At 39.7% G+C, this 20,695-nt stretch overlaps 1 protein-coding gene across 6 annotated transcripts in view; it reads right to left on the reverse strand.

The window, feature by feature from the left end:
* Nucleotides 1–20,695, reverse strand: part of stau2 (staufen double-stranded RNA binding protein 2) — a 339,148-nt gene that overhangs the window by 62,055 nt on the left and 256,398 nt on the right. For all 6 annotated transcript variants that reach the window (XM_067980463.1, XM_067980462.1, XM_067980461.1 and 3 more), the window contains one exon: nucleotides 15,655–15,768. In XM_067980463.1, coding sequence (XP_067836564.1) covers nucleotides 15,655–15,768 — 114 coding nt within the window. The remainder of the gene's footprint in view (nucleotides 1–15,654; nucleotides 15,769–20,695) is intronic.

The raw sequence follows: 20,695 nt of genomic DNA on the forward strand, positions 1-20,695 counted from the left end.
AAATCGCAGGTCACCCTTTTGTAGCTACTATGAATCTATATACTGCATTGTACTACATTCATAAATTAGCACTAAAATTCAATATGAAACATATTTTTGAAAAGTCTCATTATATAATTGGCTTTCGGTGTTTTTTTAAAAAATGTAATTCCCCACCTTTCCTTCCTCCAAAGTTTTATCTCCTTTCATTCTCCCTTAGCTGTGAATACAGTCTAGAAATGAATGTTTACTTCTCTAAAAGAACTGCCACTAATATCTTTCTGTGTTCAGCTATCAGGTGGGTGCCTGGAGCTGTGCAAGATGGACTATATCAATTTCCTTCTTCCCTATGGTGGGAAGTGCTTTGCCTTTGAGGCACAACAATAACCACCCTTACGAAGAAGTGACAAACTCATCACATTTGAAAGCTTGTGGATATGAGTTCAGGAGCTAAGTCTTGAAGCTATCACTGGAAGGCTGTGAAATGTGCACACTAATCAACAGTCAGCTATGGCGCACTCACTTTTTGGGGCCATTACTATTAATCTGGTAGATCATTTTATCAGCATAGGTGATGCCCCTGGGTTAAAGCTGCATTCCCACTCCCTAAGTTAAAAATAATAACTCCATTCTACCTCTCCATATAGTGCACTCAAAATACCATTACATTCTGTTTAATTACTGAGATTAGGCTAACTGAAAAACTGCAGATAAAAAAACACAGTTCTGATAAAGGGTGTACACCCTGAACGTTAAACTTTCTTTTTAGATTCTGCTGGACCTGCATAATTTCCAGCATTTCCTGTTTTTATTTTAAAGACTGTAGTTTCCGAAAGGCAGTCAGTATGGTTCACATGTCAAGGTGAAAATCAATCCTGAGGAAAGATGGCAAAAAAGTGAGCATGGCAATTAAATAGATAATTCCACAGCATACACCATCCTTACTTTCTCTAATACTCACAGTGTACTATGTTTAGAATTCAAATTTGTGGTAGCCAGGCCACTTGAACATTTCATTCATCATCTTGTACAGAAATAAAAATATTAAGGTATAATATGTAAGGACATCTGTGCAGAGGACATTATTGGGCCAGAAACTCTTTAAGGGTAGTATATTACAGTTTACTATATGAAGCGTATAGAAAGTAACTGATATAGAAAGCAGTTTACTACTTTCAAAGCTACCAATTAACAATCTGTTCAGTGAAATTATTTCTTAAATTGCCATATTCACCCTCAAAAACCATCTCCTTTTCACAGAGTGAATACTGTAAGTCATAAGAATTGTGGCTTGCTCCAGAGTGATCTGAAAATTCTATGTGTAAACAGCAGTTAGCCTTTTTGTTTAAATGCAATTCATTTTTATTAGCTGATTAACTAATTAATTCATGCCAATGACAATCTTTCTTCACTTTTAGTTCTTTTGGAAAGTGTTTTGCATTGTAATTAATATTTAAAGTTTGCAGAATGCAAGAATAACATCTCAATTCCAGCAAGAGGGCTATTTAAGAATGTTAAATTACCAATGAATTTGTGCAAATGGGCACATTAAATACTGTAAAACTATTGCGCTTTGTATTCTGAATTAACTTCTGCACAATTCATATTTAATAGTTTCATAGTATAAAAATTCAATTAATTGCACAAATATGGTGCAGTGAATACTACTGCTCAACATCTCAGCTGAGAGAAGACAGATTTCTAGGTGTTCCAGTACTCCAGAGCAAACCAGCTTTGAACTATGTCAACATTGATATCGTTTCATTGACTTTCCTTAAAGAGCAGCAATAAAATTACTTGTAGGCAACAAACTATTTAAAGCCATTAATAAAACTGTTCATTTTGATATGCTGTGCTATCATGTACTGTTTTCCCAACTAAAATCGCTTAAACTAATTATCATAGTGCTTTGCTCCTTTTAGCAAATGGCTGAGTGGTCTGATTAAATCGCCATCTGAAATGTGAAACCAAGTTCTTTTTTCCGACTGGGCAATTCTGGGGGGGTGGAATACTCAATTATTTTAAATCTTTGTGGACTGGAATAGTTCAAAGGAAATACTAGACTTATTTGTGCTAATCCCCCTCATTTTCAGTGTGTTCAACAATTTTAAGTTAGGAGCGTTTGCTTGAAAACAGTTGTCATATACTTTTAGTGACTGATTGTACTTTGTACCTTGTATTATCCATGAGTCCTGGAAAAAGGGAGTGGGTGTAGGTGTAAATGACAGTGAACGGCTTGCATAAAATTTCCCCCCTCTTCAAAGAAAATCTGATGCAACCTCATGGAGGTGCCATCAAGTTGACAAATGGCTGCTGTGCAATCCTGTGCCTCCCACTGAAATCCGATCCCTGAATTACAAAATATCATCCTGTAAAGGAATGTTTAACTCCAGAGCAGAGTTTAGACTGATCTATATTAGGTAATATAATCCATTTATTATACACTTCTGTTTTAATTTAAAAAAAGAAATATTGAAAAAGAACAAATTACTCTGGTTCCATTTGCCAAACCAGTATTAAAAAAGGGTTGAATGCAAAGACATCTATGGTTTAAGGACCGTTAATTAGTTACAGGCCACTAGTATGATACTGAAATTTAGTGAAGCCAGAATCCTATTGCACTAAAAGTGATAGACTAAAGCAAGTACCAGATTTATACAGTGTAGGACTCTTATAGTGGACTGATCAAGCAGAGTTAATTTTCCCTTTTTACTCAATGTCCACTGTAACACAACAAGGTCTCTTCTATTTCAATTCTGTTAAAATAAGAGCTTTCATTCTGTTGATCTTTGTTCCTTAGCTCTCCCTGAATCATCTCTCTGGCTGTCCTGATCTCTGCCAGTTTCTCTCCCTTGTGTTTCTCAGGTGGTGAAGGGTTGGAGGTTAAAACAGCTTTGCAATCAAAAAAAAATCTTTACAATCAAGCTCAAGAAAACCTCCTCAGCCCTCCCCAACTCACCATTTTGTATCCTGCTGTTTCCTGGGTGTCGGCAAGTCAGAGGTTAGAACAACGTTACAATCAAGAATTTGTTTTCAAGCTTACAATCAAGCCTAACTGTGGGCTCTGTTCACCAGCCCTCCCTAACTCAGTGCTTGCCAACAAACAATTTGTAACAAAAGCCCTGGCAGATGGTACAAAGTTAACGGTAGCACTGATAAACTCATCCGGATAAATGTATACATATGTTACTCTTTCATTTCGGTGAGCACAGTCTGTCCGGCTTACCTGATTGTTTCGATAAAAAGAATGAAAGGACTTGCATTTATATATCTCCATTCATGACCTCAGGACGTCCCAAAGCACTTTACAGCCAATTAAATACTTTTTAAGGGTAGTCACTGTTGTAATGTAAGGATAAACATTGGCCAGGATACCGGGTGAACACCCCTACTCTCCTTCGAATAGTGTCATGGGATCTTTTAAGTATGCCTGAGAGTGCAAATGGGGCTTCGATTTAACGATTCATCTGAAATATGATTCCTCAGGCAGTGCAGCATTCCCTCAGTACTGCACTGAAGTGTCAGCCCGGATTATATTCTCAAGTCTCTGGTGTGTGACTTGAACCCACAACCTTCTGACTCAGAGGCAGGAATGCTACTAATGAGCCAAGGCTGACACCTGATAAACTGTGTTTCCTATAAGTGGAGTGGACTGTACCAACAAAACACAAGTCACAGTTACCTTTAAACCAGTGCTATTCTAATCTACAGGTTTTTAACATTCATATTTTTTATCCTATTGTCATAACTGCAAGTCATGTCTTCTGGTCTAGGAAGGTGATATCAATCATGCCTATTGTCTGTTCTGGTTTCCTCTGAAATCGAAAGCATTGTTGCATATGTACAGACATATATTGCCACATTATGTATTACATACCTGCCTGTACTGCTCCCAAGTTTCAGAGAACATTGGAACATTGGAGCTCGTCACTGGAACACCTAGAATTACCTGGTTGGCACTTTATATTCACCTACCAACAGTTTGTCTGCTAACTTGCATTTGTGCTTGTCTTAACATTATGTCTTAAGAGTGTTGTGTTGGCTCCTCATGCTGCAATGAAGCCAACACAATGCTATTCACCTTCAGACAACTAGGATAGGCCCTGGTGGAAAAATGGCATTTGGATGTGTTTGCATTCTGGGCCTGGATACAAGGATTTCTGTGGCAAACTTACAATCACAGCAGAGAAAAAGTCCTAGTGTAGTTAGAACGTTATTTTCCATTAGCCCTTTCATAGTACCAATATGACATGAGGCTACAAAATAAATATTCTGAAACTGTTTACCCCACTAATTAGCAATTGTAATACTGTTCAAACTTGATATCGATAAGCTTGCACTGCAACAGGTGCTATATCAGTGACAGCAAAAACTTGTGAATTGTTCTTTTTACATTTTTATTTTTCAACTGAAAACATTAAAAAAGCTAAGTATTTGTAGCACTACCTGCAGTTACTGAAGTTGTTGTTTTTGTATCTTCACGCTCTTCCCTTGGAGAACAGTGTGAATCAGTGGAAGGATTCGCAGGCTGATTAACAGGTTGCAATGTGAACGCTCCTTCCATGCCAATAACCATCTTTTTACCAGCCGATAGGATGGTTAGTTCAATACAACAGGAGGATTTTTGGGGGCTCTCACAACCTATATGATGAGGGGGGCAACCAGTCGTAAGAATCCTGCTGGATGTCAACCCAGAATTCAGAGCCCAAGCTCTGGTCTTCAGTCACCAGAACTGTTTGGAGTGGGGTTTGAATTCTGCACCTTCTGACTCAGAGGCGGGAATGCTACCAGTAAGCCAAAACTCAATCTAAGTTGTTGAAGTAATAACCTTATTATGTTAAGGTACACCCCTACATCCAAACAAAGTTTTATTTTACAGAGAAGATATACTCATCCAAGTTCAGAAATCCTTTAATTATACTAATACTCTTGTCAAATAGTACCTTTCTCCAAATATAAACAAATAAATGCTGAAAATACACAGCAGGTCTGTCAACATTTGAGAACAATTTTACAACACCAAGTTATAGTCCAGCAATTTTATTTTAAATTCACAAGCTTTCGGAGGCTTCCTCCTTCGTCAGGTGAACGATGTTGTGATGTGGAGATGCCATCACCGGCATCTCCACATCACCGGCATCTCCACATCACAACATTTGTGAAAGGAAAGGCAGTTGGACATTTCAGACAGAAAGCCTTTGTCAGATCTGATTGAATCAGATTGAAGGAGAGCCCCTTTATAAGGCTAACGAAAACAAAGGGAGGGGGCAGGGCAGGGCGAACAGCAGGAAAAGGTCCACAGTACAAATATAGTAACTTTGTAAGAGTTAGCTGATCTCAACCAGAGTTGAAGTACTGGTACAATTGGCTTCAGCACTGCAAGGTAGGGAAAGGAAAATAATTAGCCACAGTTTTCAATCCTGATCACCATCTCCACATCATGACCATTTAGTGACTCCAGCTGGAAGGTTTTTCTTAATATTCATTCTTGGGATATGGGCATTGTCCATCCCTAGCTGCCCTTGAGAAGGTGAGCCTGCTCAGACATCAAGTGACAATATGATAGGGCTTCCCTGCATTGCACTCCATGATCAAAAGCTTTCTAACACTCATTATCCAGGCTCACCCACAGGAATGGCCACCTCAATGAGGTACCGGAGGTTTGCTTCCAAGGAGCACCTAACTGTATCCCAGCATGAGTCAGCACGTTCAGGTGGCAGAAATCGGAGAGCAAAAAAAAAAATCTATTTTGAGCTTGCCCATGGTACTGTTGTACCAAGCTATTATTGACCTCAGTGACTCCAAGCTAGAAAAAGGAAAAAAAATTAGCCCAGGATCCAATGACCCTGACTGGAAAATATGTGTGTGTGTGTGTGTGTGTGTGTGTGTGTGTGTGTACGGACTTTGGTTGAGGACAGAACCAGACTCGACTGTGATGCCATTTCATTTCATATTGCCTGCTGATATTCAAATGTCTTGAATCACACATGAGCATTAGCCGCTTGACCAAGGTACCAGAGGGCAGTCAGTGCCATGGAGCTGTATCTGACTATTAGTATTAACATCCTGTCATATCATTGCCTTCAGGCAACCAGGAAAGGCCTTGGTGGAATAGGGCCAGCCCAACAATAATATGGTGTGGATGTTTGTTAAAAGTCTGAAAAAAAGGAAAAACTTGCATTTATACAGCGCCTTTCATGACCTCAGAACGTCCCAACGCGCTTCACAGCCAATGAAATACCTTTCAGTGGTTGCTGTCACTGTTGTAATGTAGGAGGTGTGGCATCCAATTTGCGCACAGTAAGGCCCCATAAACAGCACTGAAGTAAATGGCCAGATAATCTGCTTTAGGTTTGGCTGAGGCATAAATATTGGCCAGAACACTAGGAGAACTTCCCTGCTCTTTTTCGAATAATGCCATGAAATCTTTTACATCCACCTGAGAGGATGGCAGACATGGCCTCGATTTAACGTTTCATCCAAAAGAAGGCACATCCAACAGTACAGTATTCCGTCAGTACTGCACTGAATTGCCAGCCTAGATTACATGCTCAAGACAGTGAAGTGGGGCTTAAACCCACGACCTCCTGACTCAGAGGCAAGAGTATTACCACTGAGCTAAGAAATGAGATTCAACTGCTTTCGCGTGGTCTGAATGCAGCCACTAAATCTCCAGCAATGGCTTCTCTTTCTGCCTCTATCATCACCTCATGAATTAAGCTTTATCCCTGACTGCCCAATGCCTGGCTCATGAACATATAAACTCCTCTTTGTATCAACGGCTATAGAACATTTAAACCCCTGCTAACCCACTTTATTTTAAAACAGACCATTTAAATGTAACTCCAAATCTTTTCTGTGGAAAAATTATCAAAAAAGTCCTTAATTACGATAGGCACATACGAGACAGCACTGATAGAATGAATCAAACAACAGCTTTGGGTTGACAATACTATGTCTCATTATATCTTTGTTCTTTGGTACTGATGATGCATAGATATTAATATCTATTATTTTCAGGCTAGTACCATTCATTTATCTTGTGTCCTTGTTCAAAGTGGCTTGCAAAAATCAAATGATTGAAACTACAGGAATCATGAGCTGAGGCAGGATAATTTGCAGTTACTTTCATGTTTCATGCTTGGCATTTAAAATAGTGTCCCTGGCAGCTGATGTAGATCATAGAATTGTGTTATGCAGCTCTAATTTTAATATACATGCAGTCTGCCACTTGAAGAATACAGGGAACCCAGCAATGACATAACATTGCTAGCAGGCAACTTGCACCTCTAGTGATTTTGTACAGTGGATGTTGTGGCAAAAAAGAAGCATTTGAGTCTAATTTTTAGCTTGACATTGGATGCCGAGCCATGATCGGAGAGTTAGGAGAGGTCACCCAAATCTTTGTTGAAAAGAAAGCTTTTGAAAAGATTTTTAAAACGGAGGGAGAAATGGGGAGAAAGAGAGTATCATAGTAGGTACACAAAGGGTGGTAGAAGTTTGGAACTCTCTTCCGCAAACGGCAATTGATACTAGCTCAATTGCTAAATTTAAATCTGAGATAGATAGCTTTTTGGCAACCAAAGATATTAAGGGATATGGGCCAAAGGCAGGTATATGGAGTTAGATCACAGATCAGCCATGATCTTATCAAATGGCTGAGCAGGCACGAGGGGCTGAATGGCCTACTCCTGTTCCTATGTTCCTAGCACAGGAGGAGGCCATTTGGCCCATCGTGCCTGTGCTGGCTCTTCGAAAGAGCTATCAAATTAGTCACATTCCCCTGCTCTTTCCCCATAGTCTTGTAAATTTTTTCCCTTCAAGTATGTATCCAATTCCCTTTTGAAAGTTACTATTGAATCTGCTTCCACCACCCTTTCAGGCAGAGCATTCCAGATCATTACAACTTGCTGCATAAAAAATGCTTCCTCATGTCGCCTCTGGCTCTTTTGCCGATCACCTTAAATCTGTGTCCTCTGGTTACCGGCCCTACTGCCACTGGAAACAGTTTCTCCTTATTTACTCTGTCAAAACCGATCATGATTTTGAACACCTCTATCAAATCTCCCATTAACCTTATCTGTTCTAAGGAGAACAACCCCAGCTTCTCCAGTCTCTCCACATAACAGAAGTCCCTCATCCCTGACACCATTCTAGTAAATCTCTTCTGCACCCTTTCTAAGGCCTTGCTATCCTTCCTAAAATGTGGAGCCCAGAATTGAACACAATACTCCTGCTGACGCCTAACCAGTGTTTTATAAAGGTTTGGATAACTTCCTTGCTTATGTACTCTATGCCTCTATTAATAAAGCCCAGGGTTTTTTAACAGCCTTCTCAAATTGTCATGCCACCGTCAAAGATTTGTGTACGTGCACCTCCAGGTCTCTCCGTTCCTGCACTCTCTTTAAAACTGGACCATTTCGTTTAAATTGCCTCTCCTCATTCTTCCTACCAAAATGCATCACTTCACACTTCTCTGCATTAAATTTCAACTGCCACGTGTCTGCCCATTTCACCAGTCTATGTCCTCCTGAAGTCTTATACTTCCCTCCACATTATTTACTATATTTCCAAGTTACGTGTCATCTGCAAACTTTGAAATTATACCCTCTATACCAAGTCCAGGTCATTAATATATATAAAAAAGAGAATAAGGCTGAGAAATTTGAAGGATCAGCCAATAATGGTGGGAGGAAAGGAATGGGGTGCGCAAAAGCACCAACAGATATGAGGAGAGGATGTAAAGTTGGAGACGGCAAGAATTCTAAATTCAATGCATGGCAGAGGGTCCAGGTGGCTGAATTTTTGAATAAGTTGGAGTTTATAGAAAGTGGAGTATGGGAGGCTGGCAAGGAGAACATTGGAGAAATAGAGTTTGGGGTGATAAAAACTTTGATAAGGGTTTCAGTAGCAATGGGGTTGAGGTGGGGGGAATAATATTGTGGAAGTGGAAGTGAGCAGTCTTTGTGACGAATAGGGCGTGGGATTTGATGCTCTGCTCTTGGTCCAACGGGATGCCAACATTTTGCATCGTTTGGTTCAACCTGAGTGAGTGGCTGAGGAAAGGGGTGGAGTCAGTGGCGAAGCAGTGGCGTTTATAGTAAGATGCTGAAAACAACGCCTTCAGCGTCTTGATGCTTGCTGAAGGACATTTTGATTGATCCACAACTTGTTGTTCGACAGGCAGTCTAACAGCACAAAGGTGGCTGTAAGTTTGAGGGAAGTGATGCAGAGATAAAGTTGGGCTCATCAGGACACATATGGAAGCTGACCCATGCCTGTGTATGATGTCATAGAGAATCAGCATGTAGATGAGGAAGAGGAGAGGGATCCATTGGGTGAACTGCTGAGGTGATGGTGGGGGCAGAAAGAGAAGACATTAATGGAGAAGCACTGGATGCCTTTGGACAGGTAGGGCTGGAACCACGCAAAGGCAGCTGAAGGATATGGACAACAGATGGAAGAGGGAGACACAGAGAGGTCAAGGAGGACAAGGCCAGATAACATACCCACTCACAACCATAGCAGATGTCATTCATGACGTTGGCTGTCTCAGTGCTGTGAGCAATCTGGAGCCAGAATGAAGCGATTCTAACAACAACAACTTGCATTTATATTGCGCTTTTAACATAGTAAAACATCCCAAGGCACTTCACAGGAGCGTTATCAAACAAAATTTGACACCGAGCCATATAAGGAGATATTAAGATAGGTGACCAAAAGCTTGGTCAAAGAGGTAGGTTTTAAGGAACGCCTTAAAGCAGGAGAGAGGTAGAGAGGCGGAGTGGTTTAGGGAGGGAATTCCAGAGCTCAGGGCCTAGGCAGCTGAAGGCACGGCCACCAATGGTGGAGCGATTAAAATTGGTGATGCGCAAGAGGCCAAAATTGGAGGAGTGCAGAGATCTGAGAGGGTTGTAAGGCTGGAGGAAGTTACAGAGATAGGGAGGGGCAAGGCCACAGATGGATTTGAAAACAAGGAGGATAATTTTAAAATTGAGGTGTTGCCGGACTGGGAGCCAATGTGGGTTAGCGAGCACAGGGGTGATGGGTGAACAGCACTTGGTGCGAGTTAGGATATGGGCAACAGAGTTTTGGACGAGCTCAAATTTATGGAGGGTGGAAGATGGGAGGTCGGTGAGGAGAACATTGGAATAGTCAAGTCTAGAGGTAACAAATGCATGGATGAGGGTTTCAGCAGCAGGTGGGCTGAGGCAGGGGTGGAGACGGGCGATGTTATAGAGGTGGAAGTAGGCGGTCTTGATGATGGAGCGGATATGAGGTCTGAAGCTCATCTCAGGTCAAATAGGATGCCACGGTTGCGAATGGTCTGGTTCAATACTGGATGAGCAGAAATTTCCTCCAACTAAATATTGGGATGACCGAAGCTACCATCTTCCCAATATTTAGTTGGAGGAAATTTCTGCTCATCCAGTATTGGATGTTGGACAAGCAGCGTGACAAATCAGAGGCAGTAGTGGGGTCGAGAGAGGTGGTGGTGAGGCAGAGCTGGTTGTCGTCAGCATACTTATGAAACCTGACGAGTTTTCGTTTGATGTCGCCGAGGGGCAGCATATAGATGAGAAATAGGAGGGGGCCAAAGATAGATCCATGGGGACTCCAGAGGTAACGGTGCGGGAGCGGGAAGAGAAGCCATTGCAGGTCATGATTGGATAGATAGGAATAGAATCAGGCGAGGGCAGTCCCACCCAGTTGGATGATGGAGGAGAGGCATAAGAGGACGATGGTGTGGTCATCTGTATCAAAGGCTGTAAACAGGTCGAGAAGAATGAGGAGGGATAGTTTACCATAGTCACAGTCATATAGGATGTCATTTGTGACTTTGATAAGGGCCATTTCAGTACTGTGGCAGGGATGGGAACCTGATTGCAGGGGCTCAAACATGAAGTTGCGGGAAAGATGGGCATGGATTTGGGAGGCGACAACACATTCAAGGACTTTGGAGACGAAAGGGACGTTGGAGATGGGGCGGTAGTTTGCAAGAACAGGCAATTTTGGGAGACGTGGTCACAGAGCTGGCCGAAGCCAACAACATCGAGGACCTTAGAGAGAAAAGGGAGATAGTTGGAGAACATTTATGGGTTGAGGATGGGTTTTGAAGGAGTGGAAGACTGTTTGGACCCTCCCAGGCACTTTCCGAAAGTACACGAAGTTTTAAAAAGTGTTTTGAGAGCGTGAAAATCTCGCCTGCGCTCCCAATACTAATCAACAGTACCCCTCTGTATACGTGTTGAAGTATAAGTACCAATGTGTAGAGTTCTCTTCAATTTCTCGCCAGGCTGCATAAATCAAATTCTGCCAGGCTGGAATGGAATCTGTAGCTACTGGTCTAAGCTGTAGTATAAGCATAGCCAAAGTTATGACTTATTTGCTATGAAAAAGAGAAGACTTCAAGGTGATTTTTTTGAAGTCTTCAAGATTATAAAGAAAAATAGCAGAGCTAATCCAAGTAATTTGTTCATTGTGTTAAAGTGTTCAAACACAAGGGACACATGCTAAAAATTAGGAATTCAGAAGTAAGAAGGAAAGTCAGGCAAAACTTACTCCTTTTACAAATTTTCAGAGGTTCAGGACAATTCCCAGGCATGGACCCCCAAGGTGGGCCCCACTTTTGCTGATCAGCAGTCCAGAACACTTGCTTTCTCTTGGCATATTGGCCCATCAATGTCATGCTAGGCCAGTGACGTGGATCTCCCTGCCCGGGTGTCCATGTCCCCTCCTATGCCGCTGTCCTTGTTTGGGGTGGGCAGATGCTCTGCCCCTTACACTATGGAAACTGCTGGGGAAGGCTGCACTACCCTATCTAGGACCCGGCCTAATTTGCAGCCCTTCGGCTGCACTACCATCGGATTTGTGGCGGTAGTGCATCTGAAGGGCCATGGGTTTTCACCCCCCTTATCTGTATCTTCAGTGAACAAACTGAATACTCCACTCATGCAAAACATTCCTGAACTCTTAAAAGTGGGAAGGGAAATGAATGTCCAGGGAGTGGTGTTTAACTCTACTTCAATTATGATTAAATAGCACACAAAGACTTCTATCTCATTTCAGTGGGACAACATCTCTTATTTTAGTCGGATCCACTTCCCTAATAAGTACCTTAATTGGCGTTATAGTCAATTTGTGGTATCCCCAGAAAGCCTGTGGAAAGCTTACATGGAGAATTTGAAGGCGGGTAATTACCATGTTGAACTACCACCAGTGGAAACATAACGAATTCAGCAGCAAATGTGCAGTAACATTACCTCTTATAAAATGATCCAGCAGGAAGGTCTGTTATCGGAGTTAAAAATAATTTATTAGTAATTTAAATTGGGAATTTAGGTTAATAAGCAGTTAAACACAGGATTAGAAGTACAAATATAGGCAAGTTGGGCACAACTAAACTGCATGCTTAACATACTCTTTGAGCACAGGCAGGCTGTTCACAAAGCATCACAATGCTTTTCATTATGACATAGAAATTACAGACAGGTACTGATTTTGCTGGGATAGGGAAACAACTGGAAATAACAAATTCCTCCCAGTTCTATTTGTTCGTCATCCAACATAAAACAGCTTCAAGTGGCTGACTTAATACATCTGCACTGACTGCTCGATACTATTGAGCAAACATAGCTTTGATGACAGGATGCAATATTTACCATTAATGGACTAAACATCCTTTAAATACTTCCCCAAATTTCCACTCATATATTCAAAATTCTGAATTGCAAGCTTGACCCAACATTGAAATGAATAACTGTATTCCTAATACTAGGGCAGATTTACTACTGGGCTGTGCTCAACTGCAAAAAAAATATATAATGTGTCATTCTCACAACAGACTTATTTTATTATTGTTTTGTCTACCTAAAGTAAAGTTAAGTAATGTACTACCATTAACTTTAACTGGAATACAGCTTTTTAAAAAAAGACAGCTCATTCCAGAGTGAAAAGATTTCAACAGCTGCTGACTTGGTGACATTAAGGACCCCGTCGGAGGTGTCCTGCTGCACTAATGTCTTGGAAATGTTTAAAAGAAACTTCAAACAGTCTGCATTCAGTAGGCGGTAGAAGAGCTCACCACAGGGTTCATTTGAAGACCAGTCCAGCAGTCACTCAGTCATGAATCAGAACTGTCAGTGTGTGTCTAGTTAATAAACAGGTGTCAATGGTCCACGCAACAAACTTGTGCTATTGCTTCCACTGAACATATCGTTATAATTCTGCACTTTTAAGGTCCAAATATTATTGCTTGTTTTCTTTGTTATGATTAAAGAAAAACACTTAGGTGTTACAGAATGGTATAGCAAATATACTGTACCATGCAGCTCTGGTTCTAAATTGAAGACCCCAATCTTCAGCGTATGGTGTGCTCCATGATTGTTTCTGGGGCAGGGTGGGGGGCGAATCAGAACTGATCATGCATAGAACTAGGTAAGAACAAACGTGAAAAGGTTGTTTAGTGATGGAGTGGTGTATGGGACCCACAATTTCACATACAGCAAGTATGAGGGAATCTAGTTACCCCACTATTACCTTAGTGGCCAACTGAGAGTGATACCAGAGGAGGACTGCAAGGAGTGTGCCTCTCAACCACAGTTATCATGTGGTCAAGGGAGACCAGATCTAAAAATAAAAGAGGGTAGAAAACATGAACCTCTAGAACAAAGATGGAGGTTATATTATTTGGACTCGATCCCACCTCTTAGGGATGTCAGTAAAACAAGAATTGCACCACAGAGGATCAGAGAGATTAACAATTATTTTTTTGTATGGAAAAACTAGAAGTTCAAATAATTCTGGACTGGTTGTATGTTAAGTGTATAGTTGGTACTTTCCTGCCAAGTGCTTTTAAACCTTGCTAAAAATGAAATATGTAGGTTAAAGAGTAGAACAAAGTACAGTATATACTATATACATATTATCAAATTAATTGCACCCTAATGTGCAATTCACAGAATGAACAGAAATAGCATGCACTGTGTTCTGATGACAAATCAACTGATATCAACATTTCCCATAGATACCTTTTGTCAGCTAATGACTGGAAGAGTAAGTTCAGTCAAATTAACCAGAACTGCCCTATGAAAACATATTCTTGCACTGCTGAGTAATCTGAAAGCATTAACAGTTGTATGTCATTGCAATTAATGTGTGGAACAAGCTGTACCAATGATTACAACATGAATTGCCTGAAAAAGCTGAGAGCAATATCATTGCAAAACATTACTGATTCACTTGAATTAATGTCCGTCCAGTCATTTATTCATGTAGTACTTCCCTTCATCCCATCCTCCCCAAGAATTCACACCCTCAGACAAAATGTATAGATTCACTTAGTATCTTGCTGTTGTATTTATCAATTTTTGTCATGAGAAGCTGCTGGTAAGCTTCTTAAGTAGAATTGTACAGTATGGTGGGAATATATATTTATTTATTATTTTTAACTAATCCTAACTGGTATTTTTACAAGTTTAAACCCCCACAAAGGAGAGCGTGCGGACCAACGACAAGAGGAATTTTTGACCCCTGTAGTCACAGGTTTTGTCTCAGATGACTAATTCTCAAACCTATTTTTTAAACTTTTAATGATTAACTTTTTTAGTCTTTAACTGTGCTGTTGGGGGAAGGGGAGGGAAAGGGGGCAAATCACCAAGTATTTTATGAACAACTGCCCTTGTCCCTCTTCACCAATGGAAATAGATCTATGGTGAGCAATTCATTGATGCCAGAAGCTATTTAGGAATCAATAGTCCACTCTCCTGGCTGGAGGTAGATGGCTATTTTGTTTCATTGGGACAGGATTTGGGGCCAGAGGGATAACCTTTTACGAGGGCAATTTTCCACTCTTTCTGGCACCAATTTAACTTTAGCATTTTTCATGCAACACTAGCTCTGAAAGCCAGATACATTTAACAATCATTTATCATCATAATGAAAATTGTTACTCATTTACAATATACAATGGTAAATCTATTAGCGGTAATGAAAAAACCTTCAACAGAATATGAAGCTTTAGGATCAGAACATGTGAGCACAGTAGACTCTATCTTCTATGGAGTTAATTTCATGCTTCAACAAGGATCAACAATGAATCTAGTCCTCCTACATGAACGCTTGAATGAAACTGATGTTATCTTTGCAGTATGTTACTGTAATTAATTCAGGAATAAGATTTCAATTCAGACACATTTTCTGCAATTCAACTCTGGTGAAAACCAGCACTTTTGTCTAAACATCAACTCTTCTGTAACTTTTCACTCAAATTCCATAAAAGCAGTACCCTCTGAAATCCTAAACAGATTAATCTTTGAATAGTACCTATTAAAATAAATGGTTCGATAGACAAATGGCAAAAAACTATCCTGTATTGTGCCATGCACTGGGAGTCCCAGACTCAAATTGCAGCCTATGCTGACATTTGGACTCCCTATTTTTCCCAGATATCGTGTTGCCAGATCTTGGACAGGCCAAGCAACGAAAAGGAGAAACAACTGACAAGGGCTCCGCAACTTCAGCATTCCCTACCAGATGGCTAGACTATGAGGCCCTGAAGACACTTGTGATCACCAGCCTGCCCTTTTAGCCTCCGTCTAGTGGACACGTTAGAAAATAGAAATGAGAAATATACCATTTATAATCAGTTTCAATATAGATTTAATTTTTGGTTACCTGATCACGGCTAGCCTCAATGGAGCTTCCTATGCCATGAAAAGTCATTTGCACAGGTGAAAGTGTCAGGTACGTCATACATTCTTTGCCGTTCTGCATGTCACTGTATTGCACCTAGAAGAATAATGATACATAGTACAGAAAATGAAACTTGTGACTATATAAGCTCATGTGTCACGCTTTAAATAAAATATCATTACATTAGAGTCAGCATCAGCTTTACAAAAACAAATCACTGTTTTATGCATATATTTTAATCAAACAAACACAATTGCAATGTAAATTCTATCAATGTTTAAAAAAAACAGGGTTGTGAATGGTTTAGCCCAGTTGAAGGCAAAAGGACCTGATAGAAAATACTCTCGCGAGATGTTCCAACACTGGTATGAACCAATCAGCCCCTTCAGCATGTCATCAGTGATTATGGAAAATTCTCAATAACCCACTCAACTACAGGATTCTATTACTTCATTTGAGGCAATGCGTAGACTCAAATTGCAGCTTTTGCTGACATTTGGACTCCCTATTTTTCCCAGATATCGTGTTGCCAAATCTTGGACAGGTCAAGCAATGAAAAGGAAAAAAAACTGTCAAGGGCTCTGCATTTCAACATTCCCTTCCAAGTGGCTAGACTATGAGGCCCTGAAGACAACTTGTGGTCACCAGGTAAAATATGCATTAGTAAGTACCATATTTGTACCTAGACTACTATATTAAGTCCATGAAGCAAAAATTAATAATTTTGAATAAACTGCATGAAACTGGTCAAATAGACATTACAGAAAACTTCTCAATATATTACACTAGAGAATGGAGCACAGGCAGTTCATAAGTAGGACTTGAAATGGCACACTCTTATTTCAATCCAACTACCTATACTCAATTCCCTGATACAGTGCACAGGGACACTCTTTGCTGATCACATAGTTAACAGTCAATTTATTTGTGGTCATGTCTGTGGAATGGAGGATAGATGTTGACTATAGCCTAAAATCTTATTGTGTCTTTGTAGGTGTTTCACATTTTTGTAAATGGAAAAGCATTTTTAATTCCAGTGTTTTGTGTAGGTGGCAATGTCTCCAGTAGGCCTTTTGTTCTGTTATTTAATTACACACTCTTTAGACTGTTTACTCTCACTCTTGCTTTTATTACATCTGTATTTCAACCAACTGCTGTACAAAATAAGTGGAGTTCTATCATGCTGTAAAGTTTATGGGACTACATATTAGAGTCAAAAATTTATCTTGACAAGATTAAAACTGTTTGAGCTGTCTATCATTATGTAAATACTGTGCATGTTTAACAGCATTGCTTTCAGACTGATCACATGCTACAGAAACTGATATCTTCATTGAAGGGAGGAACTTGCTACAATTACAGAATTGTTTTTCAGGGTAACATATCCGCTTAATTGTAATAGAATGCTTATGGTGCACCAAAGCTGTGGTACAGAAATGGTGGACCTAAGTCCAAATCTTGACCTCCAGTACTATTTTTGAGACTTCCAGAGAATTCTGAGAGATGGTACCTATATAACTTTGATCTATTTAATTTCATACTTGCAGTTTAGTTATATGTTCTGCACATAATCTTAAGCTTCAGGGCCAAATTGTAAATTGTTCCTAAAAATTTCCATCACTGCAGTACACATTACATTATATTCTAAGGAACTAATTAACTGATCAAGAATTATGCTGTCATCTGAAATGGTTGTTGACTGCAGATAGACCTCTTCTGTATCCAACAAAGTGCATTTGTGCACCCTTGCTCTATAGATTACATATAAACGGGAAATCCAGTAAAAAGGAAATCTAGTGAACATTGACAAATTCAGGTATAAGTAGCACTTCACTACTGCTCAATCATAAACAGGAATAGAATGGGGAGCCGGAAAATAAAAGATTTCTATTTATGTATTTTTTTTTTATTACAACTATTCACATTTTATTGTTAATTTCTCCACTTCTTTTATCCTGTATCACCCACCTTTTCCCAGTTCCCATTGTTGCGGTAAAGAAATGGTAAACCTAAGTTCAAATCCTGACCTCCAACACTACTTTTGGAACCTCCAAAGAAATCTGAGAGATGATATACGCAAACATTCAATAGAATTAATTTCATACTTAAAGAATAGGTATACGTTCTGTACACAATCATAAGCTTCGGGGCATATTGTAAACTGTTCCTAAAAATTCTCTCCCTAAAAGTGCCAAATCTCTACTTTGTACTGCTACCTGACAACTCAATTAACACTGTCTCTTACCACTATCAGTGTAAAGGTTACAGAATACTGCTACCGCCCAAACTTCCACCTTTAAGATCGAAACCAATCTCAAGAGCAAACATCTTAATGAGAGCACTGTTATTATGATTTTGAGTTGACAATATCAAAAAGGTTTGCCAGATTGTAAACTGCATACTAGGTAATAAATTGAAACCTGGGCTGAAACTTTGTAATTTACAGGACTTATAAATGTATAGTGAGAGACCACCACTATAAGAACGGAGGATAACTTTCAAACCTTTCAACCTATTGGCCCCATTAAGAGAGCTTGATGTAAAAATACATCATTTAAGCATTGCTGGCTGATCACATAAGAAACTTTAATTGGTTTTCACTTTTTCATGTCATCTCTTGTCCGTATCATACACAGCTTATTAAAAATCTACTGAAATGAAAACAATCAAGTAAGATGTTTTGAATACCAAAAGATTGTATCAAATGTATTCAAAATAATGACTCCTACCAAAATTGGAGCCATTTGAACATAAAACACTTATTGTAACGGCAAGGAAGTTTTCTGCTTTAAAAGTTTAAACCTAAGGTAAACAAAAGCATCAGATTCAATTGAATCTGTTGCAACATATTGTACATTTACAGGGTCATTCACCTTTCCTCCATTTATATAGTATTGCTTAAGAAATCCCTTGTGATGGGTTTCTATTCCCGTCTAATTTTCTCCCTTCTTGCCCCGATTTATGATGGCCAAGCCTTCAGCTGCCTAGGACCTACGCTCTGAAATTCCCTCCCTAAACCCCTCTGCCTCTCCTTAAAAGCTACCTCTTTGACCAAGCTTTTAGTCATCCCATCTAATATCTCCTTCTTAAGCTCGGTGTCAATTTTGTCTGATTACGAAGCACTTTGAGAAGTTTTTCTATGTTAAAGGCACTATACAAATGCAAGTTTTTGTTGATACAGTTACTCGGATTCTCTCCAGTATCTCTCTCAAGTGGTTAATCTTCATATATGAGACTAGTTGGTTCACTGCAATGTTGACCCCATTCTAGAATGTCGCAGTTTGTATAGTCCTGTTGCAACATTTATAAAGTAGGTATCTCAACAATCATCATTAGCAGTAGATAATGTTTTATTTATGTGACATGACAGTGGCAGGTAGTGGCAGCATTGGAAATGGCAGTGGTGACCTTGGGAACAATGCAGGCAGCATGAGAACATGACTAGAAGTGAAGTAATGCGTCGGAAGACAGTGCTCCATTTAAGGTTATTTTCCTTCTAGTTTACAGCCATTACTATTATAAAGTAACAGTGTAAGAGAGAACTGGCATACCAAATTGATTGGCTATGATGAAATGATTAATAAATATCTATGTACTAGTAGTATTTGATGGTAAATAACCAGCAGAATCAATTTGCAAAGCAACTTCACCTTACATTCCAGAAAATTTTGCAATAGAGCAAAATAAACAAATAAAAAAATTCAAAATACAGCCACACTCGTATTCCATCACACAAAGACATGTTACTCAACTGCAGCTGTGTTTGATGGGAGAAGTAATAAAAGTAAAAAATGAAATGCTGATGGTGATGAAATAGCCTCTAACTGGTTTTATTAGCTTTAGTTGTGGAATTGCTACAGAGAAAAAAATCAGTTGATGTGTCAGTTCTGCGACCTTCCCCTTTTAGAATGTTAAAAGATAAAAGCTTTATAAATATTTTAAGAGAAAGAGAGCGGTAAACGGGAACATGTATCCATTAAAAACAGATACAGGTGATATTATAATCAACAATAAGGAAATGGCAGACTTGTTAAATGAGTACTTTGTATCTGTCTTCACAGTAAAGTGAGAGGATAAAATACCAGCAGTACAAGGGAAACTAAAAATATGTCAAGGGAAGGAACTTATTGGATTTATTATAATTAAAAAAAACAATAGTAATGCATAAAATAATGGGACATAAGAGAGACAAATCTCCAGGGCCTGATAGTTTCCACCCCAGGGTATTAAATGAAATAGGCGAGGAAATTGCAGATGAATTGGTCATAATTTTCCATAGCACTCCTGATTCAGAAATTGTGCCATTGGGTTGGAAAATTTCAAATGTCACTCCATTATTTAAGAAGGGAGGGAGAGAGAAACTAGGTAACCACAGGCCTGTCAGTCTAACGTAAGCTATGGGGAAATTACTGGAATCTGTCATTGGGGTAGAGTGACTGAGCACTTGAACAAGTATAAGCTGATCAGAGAGAGTCAGCGTGGATCATGTCTGACTAATCTAGTTGAATTTTTTGATAGGGTCACTAACATGGTGGATAAGGGAGTGTCTATGAAGGTTGGCTATATCGACTTCCTTTAATAAGGTTCCGCACGAGAGATTATTAGAAAAAATGAAAGCGCACAGAATTAGAGGCAACCTTGCAATATGGGTTGGTAGTTGGTTGGAAGATAGGGGGTAGAGTAGGGAAAGGGAAAATACTCAGATTGGCAGGATGGGACAAGTAGTGTTCTCCAGGGGTCAGTACTGGGGCCTCAACTTTTCACCATATAGATTAATGACTTGGATGAAGGAATGGAGAGTTTTCAGATGACACTGAGTTAGGAGGCATAGTAAGTTGTGTAGATGAGAGCAAGCATTTACAAAAAAAAACATTACAAAGGGGCATAGACAGATTGAATGAGTGGGCAAAACTGTGGCAAATGGAGTTCAACGTGGGGAAGTGTGAGATCATTCACTTTAGATTCAAGAAAGACAAATCGGAATGTTTTCTCAATGGTGAGAAACTAGGAACTGTGGAGGACC

This window comes from Heptranchias perlo, chromosome 3, assembly GCF_035084215.1.
Source record: "Heptranchias perlo isolate sHepPer1 chromosome 3, sHepPer1.hap1, whole genome shotgun sequence".
Lineage (NCBI taxonomy): Eukaryota > Metazoa > Chordata > Chondrichthyes > Hexanchiformes > Hexanchidae > Heptranchias > Heptranchias perlo.